The sequence below is a fragment of the Varroa destructor genome, unplaced genomic scaffold (assembly GCF_002443255.2).
Source record: "Varroa destructor unplaced genomic scaffold, Vdes_3.0 BEIS01000002.1, whole genome shotgun sequence".
In the NCBI taxonomy this organism is placed as follows: Eukaryota; Metazoa; Arthropoda; class Arachnida; order Mesostigmata; family Varroidae; genus Varroa; species Varroa destructor.
This window is the reverse complement of record NW_019211455.1, coordinates 34,639,746-34,665,915: the sequence shown is the minus strand read 5'-3', so window position 1 is coordinate 34,665,915 and position 26,170 is coordinate 34,639,746. Positions and strand designations below refer to the sequence as shown.

The window sequence follows — 26,170 nt, the reverse complement described above, 5'->3', positions numbered from 1 at the left end:
ATATAATTTTCTGAATAATCTTAAAAATACACAAAATATGTGTACTTTTAAGTAAATCTTTATTACATTGGCGCTTCCATGCCACTCTTCTTGTGAATGTATTCAGGATTTTTCTAGAAGCTTCCTATATATCCTTCCTTATATATCCAATTTATATAAAAACCTGTTTTACGTATAAATTAGGATGTCATATTGCGAAAGTTCGCAGAATCCAGTTAAAACGTTGCGTCACACGGAGCACAACATTCATCGTACGTTTTAGAGAGATAGACGTAACGACATTTAGTTCTTTAATTGCATTCTGAGACTTACAATGTCTGGTACCCATGTCATGTTTTACATTTCCATGCCCGAAGTATAAAACAACGTGCATTTTAATAGATAGATTTAAATCAAGTCTTTCAGTTCACTCATAAAAGTTTAACGAACCTTGCTGCTTGAACATAATAGATATGCCTTGTGGTTTATTTGCAGATTATATTTATGTATTATCGGTGTGTACTTGTACCAGTAGTGATGCTGGCATTGTGTTTACTAAAGAGTATATAATATAAACATCAAAGAGTATTGTACCTTGAGGACGTCTAGACGTTATACTAGCTTTCCCAGACCACTGAACCTTGAAAGTTCTATTACTGCAGAAAGCTTCAAGCTGAGCTGCTAGAAGGTTTCTTACTTCGAATCTCGTGTATGACGAAAGCAAATTGAATATTAAATATATAATGTCAAAGCATTGACAATTGTTATATGGACCGCCAAGTCGAATTAAATAACCAATAGCTGGAACGTTGCATTGTATTCTAGTTTATGGGCGAATTGTATATCCGATATCAGTCCCTGCGTGTTAATCATTTTGTATATAGCTGGAGTTATTTTATAGGACTTTGTACACCACAAAGGTTAACGCTACCTGTTATTTATTGAAAGGGTCTGCTTTTGAACCCTTTTTGGGCCAGGGCAAACGATAGCTGTGCTAATAATTTCTAATTTAGTTCCTTCCTCCAGCGATTTTCTAAAAACCCATGCGAGTGGGGTGAACTTTATCAGCAGTTCTTCACTACAATGCAGCCCGCCTTGCGCTTAGTTCGTTTTCGACTGTAACGTCTTCAGATGTTAGACTTAGAGAGTCCCTTACTACGATGATCCTACGAACATAGCTGTGGACGCTTTTGAAGTTCGGGCTGCGCAGTATAGCGTATTTTCATATAACGCGTTACCCTGGCGATTTTTTTCTAGATAAAAAGGCTAGTGTTTTTGTGTTTGGTCTTTGTAGGGCCTGATGGAAACTTGTGATCTGCCCAAATATAGAAAGCATGTGAATTCCCTTCACCGGTCTGGAGGCGTCACAGCGTATTCTCTCGTGAACTCACTTAGACGGGCCATTGACGAATCACAAGTGCACAGCTAATGAGAAGCTTTCCGAGTGATGGCTTCAATGCCCAAACAAAAAAGAGAGCACATTTGATATAGACCAAAAGATCATTATTTTACCATATGTGATTTAGAAATAACTCAAGCTTTACAACCCGGTAAATAACGATGGGCAACCTAGTACTTTTTTTGGAAGTCTCAAGGAGTGCTCGTCTTATTATATTTAATGCCCAGTATAAGCTATTTAGCTCTTTTTGTTATATTAGGCAGCTTATCGGGTTAGGATAAGAAGACTGAGAGTTGAAGTAGTGGTTTTACTGCGTGCTGTAATAGCTCTTATTGCCAACGGAGGAGCTACTGACATAAGCGCTTGCGAATTTTATTGACGTCATGATCTGTCAATTATCGAATAGATTGGTAGGTTTATTGAACAATGTGTTCATATAATGTTCATTCATTTGATATGCTTATTCTTTTTCTGGAATAATTTCACACGCGAATGTGGACCCCTAACGCCATCAGAAAAGAGAGAACAGAAAAGGTCTAGCAAAAAAGTGGACAGTAAGTCTTCTTCGTTTTCGGCATCTCATAATGTGGTAAGAGCCTTGTAGGATAATTATTGCTGTTTTAACATTTAAATTTTGTGTTCGAATACCAGAAACTTAGAGCTATCCACCGTTAGTGTTCCATTTTTTATCATGTTGTCATTTTTAACATTACTAAAAATATAATCTGGAAAATTTCAGCAAACCGTAAGTTAATAGTAGTGTTTCTTACGTATAAGTACTTATACGTAAGCAAACTTTTAAAGGAATGTAAGAATAGCTGAGGCCTCAAGGGCATATCTGAATACGTTGAAACGAAATTATTAGATTTAAAGATCTTGTAAACTTTTCAAAAATGTATAAACCTACCTTTCAAGTTGATTTCATGTTTGGTTTATAAATCATACTATATGAATAATAAAAGGATAATTTAAGCTCAATTTTTATTTTAAACAATTTTGGAAGTTATCGCTTTGGTGGCCCTTCTTCTCTATATACCCAATACGCATCTTCTTTCGAACACATTCAACTTCTATTCGAAATCAAATGAAGTTAACTCTGTCGGATGCCACCAGTTGTATCTCATTTTTGCATAACCAGGTCGCTTCATTACAAAGTAAAACACAGCCATAAGACATATCAGATTTACGTAAACGGTTAAATTAAGCTGGCTACTCAGTTACTTAATATTAACCAAACAAGACAATATTGCAGTTTTTTCCTGCTTTTAGTCTGTATTATGACTCATTCTCTATACTATTGTATTCTTTCTATTTCCTAACATAATGTGCTAAAGTAGATGAGGCACGGTGTTGGTTTGGTGATCATGTATCATTCCATCTAAGAGATCACCATCAAATTATGAACCCATATAAACAAAAATGCAGCCAAATAGGAATTAGCTTACTAGCAACCACAGCTGCTCGAAAAGTCATTTAAAAACATTGTTTACCAAAATCCTAATTCAAGATTTTGATCCTTATTCCGGAAAGACAACTCTCTCTTTGTCATTTATCGACTACATATAGCTTCCAGGTTTTGTTGTATCCGATTTCGAAATTCAGGTTTCGTGGTTTGAAACCGTCTGAAGCAATGGTTAACCAGCACATCATCAGACATAAAACATTCACTTATGCTTCATAGTACTATAACATAACATACTGCAGTGTCAAGTGACAAAAAGTCTAGGTAATGTTTAGTATCAATTAGTAAATACTGTCATCTAACTAGCGTGAGTTTAAAGCTACCAGTTTTAAAATATTCATAAAGACTTCAGGAACTTGATGCAATTTTTCACCAATGCTAAATTGAGTCTATGTCTATCCCATCCAAAGCAAAAGGAATACAGTTACGGAAATGATAGAGTACACAGTCGAGTCATTAGACAAAACAGGTTTTAAGAAAGAGGTTGCACTAAAGCTTCAAATGTGTCATTCACCTGTTTGTTGTTATATAGAAGTTAAATTTAGCACATTTTGGCAATCAAACAGTAGAAATGAATAATCAAGTGTAACAACATTTCAAAAGCTTACCTTTAATAAAACCTGCAGCAAAGTTCTTGAGCACCCTAAGATCTCAAGGGAACTACTTGAAAACGTCGTCACGATATTGATCTGATCTCCGTTTCTGCCGTAGAAAACCGACGATCCACTTGGATCTGCTAATGCCATCTCACTGAACCCAAATCGCACCTTCTCCTTGATTAGAAGCGATCGATGATGTGTAGAGATATTCCAGTTAAAGATCCCGATGGAAACAGTACATTGTCAAACTTCACTGTAAAAGATGTTTTCTAAGAAAAATGATCACTATTAGGCATTCAATCTTACATTGTGCCCATCTTCTGCGCCTACTCGGAAGTGGCACATTCAGTGCCTCAGTTTTACATAAGGCGCGAAATATCCCAAATAACTAGTTAATAGTTCAACAGTAAATATGGCGACTTTTCCGGTAGTGCAGAATTACCTTTTAAAACATCTTTGAGACAGTATATTCCTGGCGAGTGTCAAGCACACCTCGTTTGTTACAAAATTTGACCTAGGCAATTTAAGATGAAAAGCCATGTGCATAAGAAGCTGCGAATATCATTGACACAGCTTGCTTGTTGGAGGTAAGTACTGCTGCCACTTATTGGCGATGTTGCTGCTGCCGCTGCTCAGTTGTTGAATTTGGTTATTGTTAAGGCTAACTCTGCCGGTACTATCGGTGGCCAACAGGCGACCCATACGGAATAGTCGTTGCCGGATAAAGTCTTTGTTGATGTCGGTATAACGATCGTGTGTGGTCCGACCCAATGGTCCTCTCGGCAGCGTCATGGGGAGGAGTGAGCGACGCTTTTCCATCCAACAGCCAAATCTGAGGGGAAAGGAAAAGAAGACACGGCCCATTCGGGTGGACGCAAGGGCCAACTGCCAGCAATAACCAATGGATACTCTACTGCAGCGACAACAACTGACTTTGCTTGTGCTACCTTTATTCAATCGCCACTAGACGCTCCAAAAAGAGTAGCTGAGTACAGTAGTTGTCCCCTTTCTGGGGGCAGTAGCATAAACAGAACTGACTTTTCCGCTTGCTCAATCTGTCTATTCTAAACCCGTTAGAAAGTGTTATTACTAATCAAGAATCGATTTCTTTGAAAAATGAATGGAAGAACAAATTCTTAATGAACCTTTCGACTAATCGTACCAGTCCTATTCGTATTTATGCCATAGCGTCGAAAGCCAAGTTCTACCTCCTTTAACACAGAGCTTTTAATGTTCTTCATTAACGCAAGCATTTGATGCTTAGCCGATTCGGTCAACCATATTTTAAAGTAGATTCAAGGTGTTTTATGCATATAAGAAGGACACTGCGGTGATGGAGGCACTGTTAACCGTCGGCATTTGCTACATTATTCTCAAATGTTCGTAGCTGTGGCTTCGGTGATGGCAGTGACAATTCAAACGATAGTGGAGCAACGCACTTGAAGCAGGAGCAAGAATCATAGACCAAATAGAAAGAATCTTCTGCCGTGTGGACGCCGCGGGGCCACCGACGTTGCCGATAGCCAGAGCAGAGGCGACCACCCAGAAAGGGTGGATAGCTAGAACAGCTATAGTAGATCACAACCACCGGCTGAGTGCACTACTGGGATAAAAATTTAGGACTAAGAGGCAACTCCCATGAAGTACCATGATTCACTCAAGATAAAATAAATGATTCTCACAATGATATCCATAAGGCTGCGTACCTTCGGGGCACAGTTAACTGATCTGTTTATTTATTTTCGAAGGTAACTGTGATTCCAAGGCGCTGTTGCGATCAAACTGTTCCTCAATAACGTTTTTGCCTCTGTTTGCTTTTTCACTAAGGGATTTAGAGCATAAATGAATCCAGACCATAACAGGTGATTGTATTTGAATCTAGCTGAAATACATAGTACTACATAGGAATGTGACATGCTTAGACAATAATACTCCATCCAAATAATTTTCATTGTGCATATATCAAACATCTAATAAGCACCTTCTCTCACATAGCGATTCATTCGTCATGGAATAGATTATCGATTCAAAACACAGAATCCCAAAAGCTATATTTGTAACATTATTGATTAAAATTGCGTACATATACTGTATTTTTATCTATTAATATACATGAATTAATTTCTCATCTACTACGTAAGAGATATCAACATCTTAACGAGCAACTTAACGAACTGTATTACTTCTCTTTGAAACAAAAAAAATTCTATGAGCTGTATGCTGAATTAGCTTCAAATGCCGTACCATTATATATGTGACATGAATAAAACATCTAGTTCTAACTACATAAGGAGCGAGACCAATTCTTCGCATGCAGCTATTCTTCCATTCGACATCCCACATTCGATTTACGCGTTTAAACCTATGATGTCACAAAAAATTGCGCGCGTACATGCTTGACCGCTATTTTTCTTAAAATGAAGAAATGTAACCGAAGCTTTATTACTGAGATTGCATTCTAACTATTAACAGATATTAATGTTTTTTCCTGGCAATTTTATGTAACCATCTCTAGGAAAAATTTCGTAACAGCGCGAAATATTATTTACATTCTCTAGTATACATTATGAATTACATCCGTCTGGCTGGACTATCATACGAAGTACATTGAACAATACCGAAAAATATGTGTTATTTAAAGAGTCATTTTTTTGAGAGCAACGTTAAAAACGGCTTAATTTTTATAAACTACATCCTCCCCATAGGACTAGTTTTCCTACTTCGGTATGTTCTACAATATGGTAAGCATCCATTAATACATTGCATTAGAAAGGAAAATGCTGATCTGTAAGTAATAAACACAGAATGACATTAGTCCCCATGCAACATTAACTTCACAGATAAAGTAAAAACGCAGATCTACTATATCTCTCGTGTAGAAGGGTAACGAATACTCTCACAATAGTACTCAGACGAAACACATTATTATTAGCCGAAATAGGACTTCTAATTAAATAATACGTATATTTTCAAGTAAGTAGATAAAAAATATTATCGACAATAAGACATACGCAACATTAATTCGTCCGGCATAATCATTACTTGCATTCTCAGAAACAGGCTGCATTTAGAACTATGAAATGGGGTGGTGCTCACTTAGGTGCCAACACGTGAACTATGATTGCATTAGTCCTGTGCATAAGCAAATAACAGCATAAATAGGGTTCTCTAGGTCTAGTCACATTTAAAGCGCAATGATACTTCGAATTACGTTATCAGTGCTTAAACGGTAAACCTACACATATATAGGTTTATTTAAGAAGTATACGTAAAAAAATCTGATCTTGTGTGCTGATGATGAGGCAACTGATGTTTGTTGTCCACACATAGTTGTTTTATGGTATATAAACTGATTTTCGTGCATCGGCTATATAGAGTTTTAAGAATAACATTAAGCATGGCTGTTCCGTCTGCATGTTAATGAAGTGCGAGAGAACAGCCAGCCTAGTATATACAAAGAAAGGCATTAGAAAAAAGAAAAAACGAGGATGACAGATAGTATCACTACACTATAAGGTATCAACTAAGTTCCCAATGGTGCGGATGATGCAATTTGTATCTTCCTAAAAAGTTGATCCACACGGATCCTTCACCTCACTAGCACAGAATGGGGCTTCTTGTAAATATAAAAGCCTACAGCGTAGCTAGCCTAAAGGCCGGTATATCGTAGAGCTGCAAAACGCACGACTTAACCTCATAAACGTCTTTTCAGGCAGCAATGTCTAAGTAGTATGATATTTTACGATTTAGGTCCAGTATGTGCTTGGAGAATAAAAATGTATGGTATGTAGGCCTTGAAAGTGTATTTTTGCATCCAAAGGAAAACGTGAAAATTATAAACACCTAAAAACGTAATCTCCACTAAAATTTTACGAATTCTTTTAGGACCTATCAAGTAAAGTTACCTACGTAACGTTGGTCGAAACGAGCTGTAGTATATTATGCTCGTATTTTGTTCATTGAACTACAAAAAAATCAAAGTTTTCGCCATTTTAGTTTTCTGCAGTGGTATTTCGCTACCACCACATGGTGACAATATTTAAAATAGGTTAACAAGCGCGCCAGAGACTGAAGGCCGAGGCCAATGGCATATATCATGAAATAAAGCTATTATGTTCAATCAACTCTTTTATTATCAAAAAGGTAGATATTCATATAAAAACTAAAAAAGCTCCATTCGTAAAATTAGTAGTCAAAGGAATTATCTCTATTAAAGTTTTACGAACTCTTTTAAATGATCAATGATTTGCAGTGGCCCAGGGTTAGCGGTCAACTTGAATCAGAGTGATCATACCTTGAGGATAATCGCATACGTACGTAATGTTTCTTAAGACATATTCAATACTTAAATGTAAATGCAATTAACTTTCATTGAAAATAATACAACTTAATAAGCCGCTAGCTAAATTATTTCTTTGGGAATTATGTCTATAAACCACAACACACGAAAATTTCATCGAACGATCTTACATAAGAATTTGTTCTTTATTAAATTATACTTCATTGTCTAAAATGGATCTGATAATTGATCACTGAATTACGGGCTAAGGTTTTTGTTAATAAGAATCGCCGATGCATGAAAACGATAATTTCAAATTTATGAATCAGCCACGTTAGGAGGCGGTCCAATGTTGTCTTCGGCTGGCACAAATTGCATGTCACTTTAGTTCGTAAATAAGGTTTATAAACTCGGTTATCTCTGGCCGACGCCAAACTTATGAGGCAATATCCACAAATGCGTCTAAAAATCGTAAATATGTCAGCGACTGTACGCCACGTTTAGAAGTGGGTACTCTTGGCTATTTACACAGTTTGTTTGTTACATTTATCTCGCGAACTGTGAGATTTACTAACAGAGTTTGAGAATCCACATAATTCATCAGCGAGATCAAAACATATCTACAGGTGCAATTAGACTTTTTTCTCGAGGTCGCAGTTTTCGATATTTCCATAAACTTTTTTTGTATGGGAGGTTCACCCATTTTATTTAATAGATTTTTATTTTTAAAGTCGCCTCCTTGGAATTTTTCCCCAACGTTTGAAAATAATCATCGCGTGATGTATACATACTACAATGGCTGCCTTCAGTAGCTCTTTTCATGTTTGACCATAAAGCAACAGTGTTGTATAATATATCAAAATTTGTTATGTAACAAGACGTTGAAATCGAAGAAGGGAGGAGTGTACTGTTCGTCGTTACTCGGAAGTTTTATGCTGCATTCACCTTTCAGGTTTTTTTTGTAGAACACATTGCTTAGGTGAGATTCACATTGTCATCTGACAGTAGTATGCTGTAGGTTTGGATGGTTTAAGCTAAAAAATAGCTATTTCTATATAATTATTTATTGTATTATATTATATATGAATTATTATATTGTATTAAATTAACACATATATAGTTTATTAGCCCTTAGATTTTGTCAAGAAGTGCACTAAAACACAATATATCGCATACATATATATGGAGGTAATGTATTTACTCAGAATATTTTTCCCACTTGGCCCTTACGTTTCATCTGGGCTCGTGCTTGAACACAATACTAACACGGCGGAGGCAATGTATGTAGCTTTCTTTTCAGATGTATCTGCTTATTTATTTAATCATTGCTTTATAACAATGTTTAGAAAATATCTAGGTTAGTTGTCCTTATAAAAGGCAGGAAGCTAATTAAGAAATTTGCTGAGTTCCTTGTTCTTCCAATAGTACTTCCGGGCAAGCGTGGTCCAGATGGTTAACGCATATCTTTCTGAGTGTGTTACCAGAGTAATTATAAGCAAGATAAATATACGGCTATTTCAATGTTCATAAAATTATTACTGCCAGAAGATTACGTATTTTAGAAACTATGATACAGAGATATGATTTCCGTGTCGTTTTATCTCTTGATCGAAAAAATTTCATATAACTCAAGCGTGACTCTGGGGAAACTGCTGTTGGCGACAGATCCTTGACGCCGTATCGAAAAAAATGTGATCTCGAGGATTTGCTTGAATAGATGAAAAAGATATTTTGTATCTTTTCTGTAACTTTCTCACAATAGCAATAACAAGTAGCGTAGTGATAATCATTTATGAAAGTGATTATCGTGATGCTACTTATGCATTAGGTAAAATACCTCGCTATTTCCAGTAATAATTTGGCTTTGATAAGAAACGTGTATATCGCCCTGAAAAACTCGTAAATTCATTCTAAACTAAGTTGAAGCTCGATGCTATCACTAAATTGTGGTAGTTTTAACAGGGACGTTTTATCCGATTTTCCGAATCCAAAATTTATTCGTTTACCTTCATTTTTAAAAATAGAACAGAAAGTCGCAGAACTTTTTGCTCATAAAGATGGCGTCACAATAGTATCATCGTTTGCATAGACTAAGTTCGAATTTGTTGATACCTAAAATATATGAGGGTAGGCCTTTTATGGCCTGATGATTAAATGCTCTTATATACGGACAATGGTAAATTCTTTTACGCAACGTAAACATAGTAAGAACATAACATGTGACAATATCTCAGCGTGTCTGACTAAGCCTGAAGAAACCATGTTTTGAAATCTGTAGTAAAATGTCAACTGAGATAAAGAAAGCTGTTGTTTTAGGAAATGCGTAGAAATGCATTTAGGAAGTGGGCAAGCAATGCCCTGGAGACTGTTATTTTGATAAAAAGGGGATTAGAGCCCAGCAGTACTCCTCGAAGCAGACTACATATAAAGCCATGCCTATTAGCCTTGACTTCTTTTATTCAGTGCAAATAATTTTTCTGTCGTTTCTGTTTTCGGCCTTATGACGATATATTATATAACAATGCAGTAGGCGTGAGCACCTGAGTTCGCATGATTAGCAGCCCTAAATTTGAAAATGTGTAGGAACGAAAGATACTAAATTGCCATCTTTTATCTGTCCGTATTTTCCGTTAGGACTCTTCTGTAATATACTGAGCACGGATAATAAGAGAGATAATCATAATCGTTATGCTGCTATGCAATCGAATGATACGCTAGATATACTGTGTACATTAAAGTTAAAATTGTTGCACTATTGCGCTGAGGTTTTGTGAACGGAACATTGTGTCCAATTAACTAATACTTACTTCGCTTTGTGGTATTTTATTTTAATTTACTACTTTACATGTGCCTGTTACGCTAAGTATTACAAGCCAATCCATCGACGGAGAACTATCAAATCTACCACAATTAATATTTCCTAATTAATCCGGCGCCTATCGCAGTTTTTTTCTAACAAGTTTGTCTACGATTCATCTGCAAGCGGGTCAAACTTGTCATATATATATTTAATTTGTTGGGGAAATCGAAGGGGATCCTCTGAAGCAACTGTCCGCAATTCTCGGGCGAGAAATTCGAATGATGGTCGCTCGTCGGGGTCCATTTCCCAACAGTTCAGCATTTGCTGGAAAAGACTGGTATTTACTCCACGGGGTTGTGGCAGGCGATGACCTTTTGTTATTCTGGCCTGCACCTCGTTCGACTTCAGATCAACATACGGTGTCCCCGCAAATGTGAAAAGCTCCCAGAGAAGCACTCCAAAAGACCAAACATCGGTTTTTTGTGTTACCCTTCGTCGCATGGCTTCAGGTGCTGTCCATCGAGTATAATCAAGCTTCTTTCCCAAGGGGGTATATCTGAAAACAGAAATTTATGTAAGTAGTAGTAGAAGATCTTGATATCGTCAGTAGCGATTCATTGGTTTCTGGAATAAATCGATTCTTCTCTACCGGTTTTGAGATGTAATATCTTTTGTACCAAATTTGTCATTTGAAATGGTTTGGGTGCAATCTAGACCATGTACAATATCCTATCGGCTAGCTTTTTACAATACACTACAAATACATATTACACTATATACAGAATTAAATTAAAAAAATGTGGGTGTGTCTTGCTAGTACAGTGCAATCCCGCGCTTGACCTTTTTTAAAGGAATGCAAAAGGTAGCATTACACATAACTTTTATGCCTCGAAACTGTCCTATATAAATTGAAATATCATATGCGCAGATATCCACCAAAATCGCAACCGTAAGGTTGACAGTTTCCATTGTTGGGGTTTTATTGCGGTCAACTTTCCCCTCAAGTAAGGGGACCTCTACGCCTCACTACAATTACGTGGCTTTTACGTCATGTAAATTTGATATGTGTAAAATTTACATAAATGTAAAACGATTTGAAATTCATAAAATAACTCCAATTATAAGTTTAATCAGGAAAGAATTTAAACTGCTTTTCAAAACCAAATTGAATTCATTAAGAGTAATGAAGGTATTACAGGAAAAGTGGTTTGTTAACTTCAAAGGCCAAATTTTACGGAGAATGTGGCACGTTGCTTCAAGCACGGTTTGGCTTTAAGAATCGTTTTATCTCACTGGCCATGCAAGGCCTAATCACAAAAACTGAGAAGCCATACAGTTCATTTATATGTACACGACAACTCGATGCGAAAAGAGCATATAACGGTTCATCATAGAAAATATCTTGGAGAGTACAGACAAAAAGAGCCACGGTCTATCTCTCCGCATTATATCCTGTTATTTGTGACATAGCACGATACCGAATGCGGACATCTGAGTACCTATGACAGCTGGCGTCTCGCAAGGCTCTATGTTGCTCTTTCTTAAATAAGCAACGTAGAGATTACTAAATTTCTTTGAAACTGAAGTTTCCGTTGCAGATACTATTTACCGAACTGCTAGGCAAGCTAGCTCTGAACTGACTGGTCTTGCTGCTTACCTAAGTAGTAAAAAAGTTAAGAGTGTACTGCAAGACAGGACACTGTGGCTGAAGATTGAAATCATAAAAAGTGATTTCCTGGATTCCATGAAGTTACTCGGCAAAACTCGCAATGGCTTACACAAGTCTTTCCTCGACATAGAGAGGGTAAAGTAGAATAAGGCTGAGGTAGTTAGCTATGTAGGAATAGCTATGTAGGAGTATTAGTCCTATTGAATTAACAAAACCAACAAAAAAGAGTGCCAATGCATAGCTTATTTGGATCTCGAAAGGTAGAGGACTTGTAAATATTGAAATAATCTTGATTCGAAAATAAATAAACATGCAAATATGTGTATTTGTGAGGAAGATTGATATATTTAACAGTAAAATTTGCCCAGTTGAACTTTTACAAGTTACAGCTAAGTAATATGTTAAAAATATATTAATTTCGTTAATTGTTTTTCGTATTTTGTTCTCTGAATAGATGATGATAATTTCGTGTGTATATCCGGTATCATTTGAAAGCTTTAAGGTTTAAGTTAGAAAATATAAGATGCACTAGTAAGAATACAAATGATTTCCTTTCAAATATATATAGTGGTGCTAATTGACACAGTCATGAAGAACATTTATTCAATATTAAAGAATCTAACTTTTTGTTTATATAAAATTTGAAAAGAAACCTTTCTTATAGTTTTTATAAAGGATACTGCAGACTGTATTTTATATAATACAAACGGCTATTACTTGAAGTAGTATACTATTGACTGCAAGGTAAAAAAAATGATAATTTCCGCAGAATAATTAATCAGATTCAGATACAAATTGTTTACTAGAAATGAGTATGTGAGGTTTCGTGGGATCTGCTTTTCATCAAAAAATTGTATTCGTTAATATAAGTATTGTTCCCTCAAAGGTACTTTTGGAATATATCTTAGCTCTCTTAAGGACTTTAACTTATTTTTGTCGTCTCTTCAAGGTTTTTTTTAGATATGGAAAGAAGGTACATCATTGCTGCAATTCCCAAAGTCGCTTCTTTACAAATCCTGCCATTTTTTTTATTGCTCCGCGCGAATGTCGTGAAACTTCAAGCCAGTTTTCCTTATTGCAACCCAAGCTAGTAAAAAGAACATAGTAGACTGTACCGTTGAAATCGAAAAACATAGTAAGAACATTCACATTCCACTAAATCTAACCTTTTTTTGGCCTCGGCTCTTCAAGCAGCTTTTATTGGAACGATTGGACTTAAATTTAGATACCATATCACCAGGCATGACCGTTAAAGCATTTCAAGATTCCGGCTGACTCCACTTAACCGCTCTTGAGCGATGTTTGTTTTGCGCTGTTTTTTGTTGAAATTCAAAATTTTTTTCCATACCCGAACCGTCCGCAAAAATATATTGTTACGAGCCAAATAATATCCCAACATCACCAAAAACTTTTAAACAGTGATTCATCGATTGTTGATAATCACTTATATTTTTGGACAGTGTTATGTGTTGTTTATAGGCTCTGCGTATATGTTAAGAACGTCACCTTTAACTTGTTTAAACATACCATTTGTAAACGCTTGCTTTATTGTTATTATTTATCTATTATATTATTAATCATTTGCCATAATACTTATATGTTCGTAGTACTAAATACATAGAGTGATTTCATAGAAGGATTTCGAGTTTGATGGGTGTCGTCTTTATGGAACAAGACGCAACCCTTGGAATGAAGCTCATAACGCTTTAAAATAGTTTTTTTAAAATTTATTTCGCTTAGTAGCCACAAAGTGTATATATACTTTTTCACTAACACGAAAGATGGAAAAAATCGTCCAACGCACTCTTGTTTATACTCTTGTTCAGGTTACTGAGACCGGGCATTTCTAGGTCGCTAAAAACAACTCATGGACGAAGAGTCTTTACTTGAAGTAACAATCCTATTAACATTTTCATTGAAATACTATTTATTTTCAGGTCCTTTTCATATTTCATGTTCAGGATTTTAATACCTATGCGCGAATCCGTCAAAAACACAGTATTCCGCACATTGTTCACATTTTAGGAAATGCAAAATTAAAACACATTAATCAATCGTCTTACCAAGACGCTAAAATGTAGAGGTATCTGTGTTGCAAAGTATACAAGATCTCCTTAAACATTTTATTAAATCGTGTTTAATGAACCGCAAGTGATTTTTGGAATACATTGGCCTTTTCAATAGTATAGTCACCGTCCAGTAAGGTGTGATTCAAAGCATGACTGTCGCGTCCCTTCCCATTTCTCAGCCTTAGCAACCCACTCAATTTCGTTTGCCGATCACGATGTTTTTTGACGCGCAATACGTTGTCTAAAAATATTTGGAACTTTTTTACGGTAACGTTTATTAGGAGGATGATTAATTTCTTAATTAAGGTTAAGGCATTATATATTAGATATGTTACCTACATATTACATGTATTACGTATATATTAATATTACATATTAGATATATGTTAGATATAAGTGGGAGCGCATTGTCGACAACTATGATTTGTCTTTAAGGAAGATTGCGTTTCAAAAGGCGTCTATTTAAGGACAAGCTGGACATTTGTAAACAACATGCCTTCCCTTTTAAAATGCTGTGTACTACAGCAAATACATCAAATGCATTTCTCTTGACACGAATAACGCCATATCATAGACATTCGCGTATCTAATCACTAGTGAAAAAAAAAAGCTAAAATTGACTGTTATAGAATGTCAGACCTCTAACTTAAATATATTGGTTACTAGTAGCTCCTACCGGCTTACCAAAACGTTTGAACATTTAAATTCGGTTAAAGATTAAACCTTAATTAATTTAAGTATTATTAATTAAGTAAATAAAATGTTATATTTAAACCCGTCTATTCGTCCCGCGACCTACGAGTTACCCAATAAAATACTCATTTTTTGAATACACACTTCATTCGATGTACTTTTTAGATTTTTAATTAATATTCTTTATATAATTTACTAATTTAATTAATACTTTAATTAATAATAAAATATTTTTTAAATCTACAACCTCCTTAAATGTGAAATATCTGTTCAATAATGTTGCTTTAGGTCTTTAGGTGGCTACAGAAGTAGAAAATCATTCACTTAGACTGTCGTGGAAACTTAACGAAATTGAAGAGGATGGCCAGCATTTAAAGAGATCAGTGAATCTCTTACTCTCTATAACGACATTTAATTTTGGGCTTGCTTCTCCTGATGTATTTCGATATTGTTTGATATATTGTAATTTGGTCTTCCACACATGCACAGATCCCTGCGATTAATCAGTGAGCACAAGCTGCTCGATGCATTAATTATTTATTATAGCCTTTCATTTAGCATTGAAGGTTAACAATTTATATTTTATTATATCCGATCGTTCTTGGTTCCTTTTAGCGTCAGAATTTCTTATTTCAATTCGACGTCAAGCTAATTCTATTTTAGACATTGCAGTTAATTGATCTGCAATATTTAATTAAAGTTACAAGTAAACAAAAAAGTATTCTACGTTATTAGAATACAGATGCCGTATCAAAATGTAATTTTAGCTTTAATTTATCTTCATAAAATACAAATACACATATTAAGAGATTTTTAAAAATGGGAAAAGGAAATCAGGAAAGTACAATATGATTCTCTTTTTGTCATAGCTTTCGTTATTGTCGCAATTAGCTACTTTCTAATCTTATAATCTTTTATGACATTAGCTACTTAATGTACTGTAGATATTTATTTTTCTAATTCGTGTGAACATGGAATGTTATTTTCATTGTGAACTATCTTCAATAACATAGTTTACATCTCACTATGGCAGTTTAAACGTTGCTACACGTCCAGTAGTTATAGAACTCACTCCAAAAACATCGTCGAGGGCGCAACTAGAAAACGCTGGTAGATAGGACCAGAACATCAATTTTAGTTTTGCATTACGCAGATTGGAAAAAATAGGGTAAATTTATTCGGCTTTACTATATGACAAGAATCTCAATCTTTTTCTTAACGTTTCTAAGTGCGATTCGTATCTTTTCTTGCAAATTCCTTCGTTTTAACCAAAGTAAGTTATGACACGAATTTTTTAGAACTTTTTGCACTCAGCCGGACTGCATAAGCAGTATATTAAGTTTTCGAATAGAAGTTAAAATATTATTGACTTCGATTATGTATTACGGTACGCTAATAACAGTTTAAGTCTAAACATGCAATACCAGAATAACATAGGAACCAAAAATTGTACTAGATTCGTTTTTTAGACAACACTAAATACCTAAATAATCGTACGACTATCAAGCTCATAACATTGCTTACCCAACCAAATGAATAATTTGGTTGGGTAAGCAATGTTAGAAGTTATAGCACTTTTCGCGAATTTTGCATTAAAATGCTGTAAGAGACTAAAATATCTCTCCTTGTCCTAAAAAGATACCGAAGCACTATCACTCAATCGACATGCCTATGAAAACAAAACATATTACATTGTGTGACGTAATAATAATAGCGTTATCCATGCCTTCTAAATAACCTAGCTGTCTTTCGACGTTATGTGTAACTTCTATCGCCTAGATAATGTAATACGAGACAAAAGTTTTGCACTTAATTTATCTTTACCAGTTGCACCTACTATATTCTGGTCGTATCCCTAATTTACACCAATTCATGATTAAAGATGTATTATTTCAAGCAGAAATCCAAGAGAAAAATTCGACAAAGTTACTTCCACGGATTAGACTCTGGCCGAAGACGTGAAAAGTCGTGTCATATGCGACATAAAATACATATATTTCAGGTATTAAATATTTTTATTTCTAAAAAATCTACTAAAATGAGAGCTTTTTGTCTTTTATTTTCCTGCAATTATTGTTAATCCTTGAATTAACCTTAAATATCCGGAATCACTAAGTCGATCAATTCCCTTACACCAGATAACCCGCACGGTCCACTGAAATACTATGTCCATAGCATGGGCAGCATCGCTTCGCTGCATGTCCATGGACGTCTTTTACAACATGAATACTCTGCGGTTCTTTCTGGTCTATAGCATACAATTTCGAGAAGATCTATCACCATGGGCCACGGCCAATTCAGTCTCTTAAACGCTAATGAATGCAAGATATTTCCGTAGTAAGTACTTGTGCAATTTGCATTATTTTGCCAAGCCGGCTCAACTTGTTACTTCGCGGGCAATCTCAAGTTAAAGCTTCTCCATTTATCGCACCTTATAATATCTGAGGGTGCCTCGGATTTCTCCCTACGTTGGTTCAGGGCAAGTTATGTCGGCCGTGATCGCCAACCAGCTAACCATATCGAGAGCTGTGGTGGATTATTAAGCGTACCCGTTTTCGTGTATGCACCCAAACTCAAATCGACGGTTATGCGGGTAGCGCTGTCGACATGTGTCCTAATTGAAGAACATGGGATCGCGTCTAACCAAGTTTAGGTTCTAAGTACCGCAGAACCAACAACCTTGTTAGCGTCTTTTGCTATTTTTTCTATCACGTAATTATGTCGCAGTTGCTTTCTTGAAGATACTCAGTCCGCTCATCGTGGTGATAATGTATCTTTCAATGATTAAGTACTCGCAGCTTCTGTTTTATTAAGTTTTTCGTCTCTTTACAGCTTGAACGATAAACGTCATTATATTATAATATATACTATAATATAATAACGTAAGTAATATTAAGTATATATTATAATAACGCTACGTAGGGCTTATAGCGCTTCATTCGGCCAAAATATCAAAAGGAGATGTAGATGGGACAGCGATGCCTCCCATAAAAGAGACAGTCAATGTCTTTCATGTATTCCTACTGAAACTGGAATTTCGTCACGATAATGGTTCAATATATAACTAACTTTTATTAAACAACGTGATAGCAAAAAAAAAAATACTTATAATTAGTTTCAAAGAAAAATTGCAATGCAGTCCAATATTAGGAAAAGCGCAATACCCATTTTATAAAAAATTGTTATTTACCTATGGTTTGCTAAAATCGATAAGTAGACAATTATTTCTTCATATAAATTTTTTTGCAAATGTGACATTCATCCGGGTTTTTAAGCAAGCAAGAGCACATTCAGCACAACGTATCATTGACATTCTATATGTCACATATGACATGATTGCCTGTGAAGTTAGTTATGTTTATTATGGCACAACACTAACCTGGAAATAGAGAAGTTGCTGATTTTAGGTGTCATCTCTGGCAGGTGGACCATTACGCTGCGAGTTGAGAGACATCCGTGACACACGCCACGGTGTGCTAAGTGCTTCATGCCATCGGCGAGGGATATTGCTATTTCCATTAGCCGGTATTCTGGGATGCTGCTTATTCGATTTTCCGTTTGCTGTCTGAACCGAAACATCAACAGTTGAAACTTCATTATTACCATATGGATGCAACTATTTTTTGACTAGAATGGAACTTCTAACAATGTTTGTATTACACCGGTGACCATTCAAAATCAATTACAAGCAGATACTGAGTAGCTATTTACAGTAATAGCTTGTGTGGTACTGATCAATGCGCAAACGTTTTGAAAAAACTCTAGCGCTATTAATAAACGAAATTTCATAAATAAATAGTGGTCACTTTAGAGTCAAACGCAGTGTTTAGTGCTGAAGATTAGTGCTCAGTGATTTAATTTTTCTTGTTTGAAGGTAAAAGCACTGATAGAAATCACCACGGATTGCTGAAAACGGCGGGCATGTAGCGGAAAACATTTCGCTACTGGTGCAAGCATTTTAAGAACGAAAGTTGGGAGGTTAAAGACTACGGAGGAAATGTGTGGTGCATCAGGATCTCAAATAGAAAAAGGCATTGCTGCCACCACGGACGCTATTCAGGACACACGCACGACCTTATCGATACACTTCAATTAACACCTAGATCGAGACAAGCGAAATTGAACAAGTCCGCGTGATTTCGATGCAGCGATTCGAATTTGGCGTATTCTACCTTCGACTCAAGGAAAGTCATGATTCTGAAAAAACCGTCAAAAAACTCTCGAAATTCAGATTACATTGTCTAGGCAATAAACAGAAATGTCATTGTTTTACATGGTTCTAAGTATTTCAAACCACAAAGTAGCTCTGGACCACCTATATCAAAGCGGACCATCGTTTGTCGCGAGTTTATCGTTTGCAGGCAGGAATAAGTTCTTTGCGGCCACTCAATCTATCTAGTCGTTGGCGCATTTTATCATTATACCGAATGGTGTGGGATCATCATAGCGAGCAGTTCGATTTTGATGGGACAGTCATTCGAGGCAGACATTCATTAAACTCATCGCTAAACATCTTGACTTAACATATGCACCAAAATAAGACTGGGTTAGTCATTTACATGCATTAGCCCAAAATGCCAGGCGTTGCTCTTCCATTTAGTCTCTGCGTGAGAGCTTTCCCAAAATACATACGTTTATATTTTATTAATTCTTCTTGAATCTGTAATTACATACGCCATTGTCATTTGGAGTAAAACATTATCTAAACATTTAAACGTTACATCAATGGACCTCATTTACTTCTCTATTATCAAGCTTGGCTGGAGTATAGCATTGCTTTTGTTTTACAAGTAGACAGCCTGTTGTATGATACACAAATAAGTACAGTACGGATTTATCACGAGCCAAAACATCTGACCTCCGCTGTCATAGGCTTTTTGACTGTCTGCAAGAAAGTTGTAGGGTTTGGGGTAGCACACATGTAGTGGGATTTTTATCAACATTTTTTCTACTAACAAAACTGCAGTCGAATGTTTGCATGGTGGTCTATGTGGAGTTGGGGTTGTTTTTGATACCAATCGAATGCTCTCGCCGAGTTGAATCAAAGTACAACACATGTCCCTATACCCGAACCTCGGTTTTAACATCGAAAATGCCCCCGAAGGCCGAGACTCAAAATGGTGTTCTATGCAAGAAGGGTCGTTTCGAAAATCCCTATATCTAAAATCTTTAAGTCTATTGCGGAGTTTGATTAGTCTACCCGGCAGTGGGCTGAAAATGCGTTTTCAGGTACTTTTTGAACAAATCTCCTTCAAGTATCAATTGGGATATCGTAGCGACTAAAATAACAAACAGTTGTTTAGAAATATTCTCAAGAAGTTTTTTCTAAACCGGGGGGAAGGGGGGGGGGTAGCCCTACTGATCCTAATGGTAAAAATGCGATTCTAAGTGTTTTGGTGAATTTCTAATACATGTCAACTGAAAAGCTGAAGCGGCAAATGTACAATTAATTTTCTTTAGCTTGTTTTCGAAAGAAATTACCAAGGTATATAAATGGAACGAAAAACGAAAACAAGCAAATTTTGGTGACGTCCCTAAAACAGGATCAACATGTCAACCGAAAGATACCGAATGCCTATAGCCTTATTAAGTGTAATACATATGATTACTTATTGATAAAAAAACTGAAAAGCAGAATTAACACATTAACCAAAACATGATGATCATAAAGTATTCACATCTTTATTTATCTCAATATGTGCAATTATTTTTTTGTAAAAAGGAAAGATAAAACCCATAAGCCTTGCTAACACCCCAAAAAAGAAATAATCTTCATTTAATATATTATGCCTTAAGGTTTCATATAAAAGTTAAAAAGATTTTGACTTTATGACGTCCTTTGGCCTTAGTGACGTCCCACAAAGAAAATCAATAGGTTAGCCATCTCTATCAATCACAATGTCTATTAAAAGTTGATCCCAGGTTATCCCGATTCACGCATGTTCCTCAGAGGTTGGCTTACGGCCGGCCAATTTACATACGTCCCGGAAGCGCTGGTATATATAGTCGGTGCCAAAATGGTGTCCCGTGAATAAGCCCTAAACTTGAGTTCCGTAAGTAAGTGAGCCCAACACTTGCTACATAACAAATTGTCTTCAAGTCATATTATAGAAGGACCTGTGTGTAAACATCATAGCTAACTATTCAGCCGTACCATGCCGTAACGATCATGGTCAAGGATAGCTACCTAAAATGGTGTAGACGTGAAGAAAACTGTTGAAACAGCAGAATAAGCAAATGAGCACCCTTGAACAGATAGTGAAAGGCAACACATCTTTACGCAAAAACACGAGACAAAACGGAAAATCGACATCGGTTTGATGCTATGAAAACATATACATTGCAAAACAAACGAACAAACACGAGAAGATGTCCGCAGAGATCGGCAGGATGGACAAAATTTTACCGTAAAGCCTACCTCCTCAATTCAATTGTATAAAAGGACTACTTAAATGATATAAACTTGCCTAAAAAACTGAAAGTATTGTACACAAGCTATTAATAATATCAGCAAAGGCTTTTCAGAAAATATCAGAGGGCACGCAGGCAGTCTCCGTAAACAAGATGACCAAAATAGAAAAACGAATCATCATCATCACCTCAGGATCACATCTATCTTATAACTGCTTGGAGTACGTATTGCTGTTTATTTTGGTGAAGATGATTGGCTTTATAAACTGTGCATGACGCGACACAAAAGGTAATCGCATTGAATCATTATGGAAATCAATTTAATCATGTTGCGGACCCTTTATTTCAATAATATATGGTCTGTCTGATGCGTAATTTTATGCTTGACGTGATAAAATCTCTACGATCGATTATGCATAAAACATTCAGTGATGCCAAAAACAATGAGGAAAAATTCGCAGATGTTGAGACACGTTCCATCTTCTCATCTTCATTTCAAGGCGAACCAAGGCACATAGCAGAAGTTTAACAGGACGGTACGATTGATATTCGTACGTATAGAAATGTATATTACTAATGATGACATGCAAAGCGCGTTAACCATAAATTGTAAGGCATTTTACCGAGAGCCAACAACCGGAAGGTAGCCCAGATTTGATCGAAAAATGTTTTAGCTGAAAAACCATTTCTATAAAATACCATATAAAGAAGCTCGACAACATTATTATATATCTGACAACCAAGAAATACCAAAAAAGCGGGCTGCCATGCCCACATTATGTTGGGACTCGATGAGGACATCAAACCTCGATCATAGAACTACGATATGTTTGTGCAATGGGAGTTTTCGCAGATTACAAAATGGGCCAACAGCATCGACATCAAAATTACATCGAAATAGCATGTCACATACAATGCTAAACTTCTGAAGAGAGTAAATGAATTCACTCATTGGGTGAACATAGCTGATGTTTCTGAAAGATTAACATCTGTGCAATCGCACAATACCATTGAGGTATTGTTCGTCTACTTCCAGGTTCGTTTTGTCCTTTCCTTTAAATATATTTCGCAATATAATTGATTTGCCCGCAAGTATATTTCAACGTCGAGGTGGCAATTGTTCTGAGTCAACTTACTCAAATTCTACACTTGGGCCAAAAACAAGCGCAACAACATAAAACACCTAGAAGCCCCGAAGTTCTCCACTTACTGCACAGAGAATTTGCTCAGTTGTCTCTGCACGCTTGGGAATAAATCTATTACTTATTGTTATTACTTCATAATGTTTGAGAACCAATATTATTAGGCGTTTTTCTTCCACCATTAAAAACTGCTTCTCGACTATTGGCAAGAGACCATAGAAAATGCGAGCAAACCCAGATGCCTCATGCAATTCGCGAGCTATTTGTGATTATGCTAATGATGGGAAAAGCCAACAATTCACTAAATATATGATTCCTTTTCAGAAAAACAACGCCTCAAAAGATTACAATAAAGACTGAGAATTGAGGAACAACGTGACCCTTTCTATTGCTGACATCTATAACGACAAAATTTATAGATATCTTCACGTAAATAAAAAAACTTTAGTGAAAAGCTCAAATATTTCAATTTGTCAACCTTTCCAAGAATACCAAGAAAGCAAAAACGCGGACATTCCACGGAAATTGCAGCAAAATATTAAGGAACAGAACCTCATTGTAAATCAAAACCACTCGCAAACCATTTTTAAATAAACAACGAAGAAAATAGAAAATGTCTGCGGCTCCTTGAAAAAAAATAACGGTTCAATGATTTTCGTCGGCGCATTAGGGGAGCAGGTACAATCTACCTGCTCCCCGAAGCAAGGAAAGATGGAAAAGTGCAGTACCACCACCAAAGATTGCGGCAACCTTGGCGCCCGGAAGACGAGCCGCGCATCCTAGAACAAAATTTCCATTCATGTCAAGGAGGATAGTATTCAAGATAGAAAGGGATTAGAGAAAAACGACGGATCTACTTCGTACGGCGGCACACATCTGAGAGAAATGCCGTATGGATGAGAGGCCTTCGAAATCGTTGGTCGAAAGCCTCACGGTGTATGTAGCAAAGATGGACCCTTTGGAGGAATCTTAGCTGCTTGTTTAGGCGATTTCCGTCAGTTGCAAGCAGTAGTAAAAAATAGCAATGTCGATATAACTGACGGCTCTATAAAAGAATCGTATTTATGGAGGCATTTTACAATATTCAATTGGTTTACCAATATGCGGTTAAACGAGCTGACGCCAAGTACTTCCAGCTTCCGTAAAACTCTAAAAAACGCCATTAATAAAATTACAGCGACGGAAAATATTAGTTAAAACGGGATTCTATACTACAACGTATCGATCTTATATATACACCGACATCATTTAAAAATTCTATAGATATTCTCACTAAAATATGCATATTAGTGTCTGCAAATTAAACAGATCCTGAATATTAACAATACTTGCATAAAATAGTTTTTTGATAATTTCAGGGAATATCACGTGTTCCATCCAGTAGCGGCGATCGCCGATGCATATTTTCCCACAGAATTTTTCAATAGTCCATCTGGACTGCCGCTTTAGAATCTACAACTAAGGCAAGGTCTACCGATCATCCTTATGAAAAACTTAATCCTTCCCAATTAAAGCCCAAGTATTATTGCTCTTGATATATACAGCCATATTATTCTAATAAGGATTATTGGGGGTATATTTAAAGATTACATTCTTGTGCTTTCTAAAATTACTTTCAATCTTTCAAAAGACGAATTTTTGTTTTGGCGACGTGAGTTTACGGTACAACAATGTCTGGCTGTGATAATTCATAAAACACAAGAAGGAACAATGTCCTCATTACTTTCAAATATCTTATATTTGATCATGTCCAAGTAAACGTTACCTTCAGTCATGTGCAAAACTTCCAAAACGTTACGGCTTTCCTTCAAAAGAGCAAAAACAAGAATATCACGCTGCATGGTATTCTGCAACGTTATCGTCGTCAACAACTAAGGACTCACTTACTCGTAAACCGTCCTATATACAACTCTGTTAATTCACATATACATTGCCTAATTACCGGAACTACGACCGCGATGCTCGATGACATTGCGTCTACAATAATAATAAAATTATTTGATTCGATAAGAAAAACCAATCAATCCTTTTCAGGGCTTTCAAAACTCAAAGATCAAACAAATTTTAAGAATAATGAAAAAAAAAGTTTCAAAATAAAAGTAAAGACTAACGTCACCTCTATAATAAAAGTATGTATGATAAAAGTATCTATAATAAAAGTACTATATTTAACTGTATAATAGAAAAATAGCTGCGGAGCGGAGTCTGCGGGTCCATTTATGTACTATATATGTTACATAAAATTTTGATGTGATCTTTGGTTCACCTTAGTCTCTTCATAGTAGCTTTTGGATTTGTATGTTTATTTGAATCTAGGACCTCGAATCAACAACGCCCAACATCCTTATTGCATGTCTCAGAGATAAGTGATGCCAAACCCAAGACTTAGATCTAGGGTTGATTTAAGCGCCCAGTCTCAGCTGCCTATAAAGGCGCAGTTTTTAAACTCATAAAACTATTTTTTACACAGAGTGAAAAGATCCAGCTAAAATTAGGAAACAAAAAATCGTATTTTACCGAGATTCAATCGTCGCATAGCGCCTTTTAGACTAAACAATAAAATATGTAGTTTACTAATGCTCGAAACTGAACAAAAATTCAAATGTGCTTACGTTAATGCGGAAGTATGTATTTTTCCTCACCTACCTGCTAGCCAGTAAAACTCCTCTGAGTGGATTATTCGGATGTTCAACTGCCATCCACAATGCATCACCTTCTTCGCAGCCTCCGATAAATTCAACTACGTTTGGATGCTTACCAACTTGCACAACCGTCTCTAATTCAGCCAGTAGAACTCGTCGTTCTCTATCCGACAAAGCAAAATGTGCTCCACACCTGCCAATGATGTAAATGAAGCACTTCAGTGACACGTTTATTGCCATCTTGAAATGTTTAATTTCAAGATCAGTTATATAGTGGACACCCTACGTACATAACCCTTTATCTCTGTTAAAAAAGAAAGGCAAGGTCAACTCCGATTTCACCTAAAATTTCTGCCTGGCTAAGTGGACCCCGAAAAAAGGCGTACCTTTCATCGTATGAATGTAAAGTCGATTTTATGTTGCAGTGTAGGATCATTTTTCAGTTATCGAAAAATGCGAGTACCCGAATGAATGTATAGATGTATTATAAAACTTCATCATCATATGTATTTTAACTTCGTATCTGTTAAGCCCTAACTTCATCAGTACATCAACATATTCCTTGACTGCGCATGTTCTGGCCAAAAAAATCGAATTTTTTTTAAATCTTTCGACTCGTTTGAGCATACAAGCCTATTTACCATGAAACATTAACCCTACGTTTTGTTTAGAGGTGCTTATCGGTTAAACAAGGCTATATTGTGTATATGAAACAACGAATATATATATATATATTAGAACAGACGCAAAAAATTCTTTATATTGCTACACATCTCCACACATGCATTTGCACATGATCGTAACAGTATCCTTATTCGGCGCAGACCACGAGTACCCTAATATGTGAGGCATCCCCCTATAAGTACGCTTCCTCTGGCTGAAAATTTGCGTCTTGGCTCGATGCAGCTCGCAGCGTCTAGCCCTAGAGTCTCTTTTAACACTACTGTACCAGTACCTCTTTTTTGTCAAAAAGACCGTTACGAAAATTCCTTTACATAGAGTTACAGACACGCAACTAATCCAAAA

The 26,170-nt window shown here is 36.1% G+C and overlaps 2 protein-coding genes across 5 annotated transcripts in view; both read right to left on the bottom strand.

The window, feature by feature from the left end:
- The window catches only part of LOC111245110 (protein patched-like), a 44,736-nt gene extending 40,521 nt beyond the window's left edge, over positions 1-4,215 (bottom strand). The window contains exons 1-2 of one of the 2 annotated variants that reach the window (XM_022792987.2): positions 3,882-4,215; positions 3,449-3,708 (exon numbers count right to left, since the gene is read on the bottom strand). In XM_022792987.2, the coding sequence (XP_022648722.1) occupies positions 3,449-3,586 (138 nt within the window). In that variant the 5' untranslated portion in view covers positions 3,587-3,708; positions 3,882-4,215. Of the gene's footprint in view, positions 1-3,448 lie in introns of both variants that reach the window. The other variant, XM_086979705.1, reaches the window with a different exon arrangement.
- Positions 4,216-7,890: 3,675 nt separating this feature from the next.
- The window catches only part of LOC111244396 (putative inactive tyrosine-protein kinase Wsck), a 55,643-nt gene continuing 37,363 nt past the window's right edge, over positions 7,891-26,170 (bottom strand). For all 3 annotated transcript variants that reach the window (XM_022791454.2, XM_086978724.1, XM_022791456.2), the window contains 3 exons: positions 25,149-25,337; positions 18,329-18,514; positions 7,891-11,074 (listed from right to left, as the gene is read on the bottom strand). In XM_022791454.2, coding sequence (XP_022647189.1) covers positions 10,684-11,074; positions 18,329-18,514; positions 25,149-25,337 — 766 coding nt within the window. In that variant the 3' untranslated portion in view covers positions 7,891-10,683. The remainder of the gene's footprint in view (positions 11,075-18,328; positions 18,515-25,148; positions 25,338-26,170) is intronic.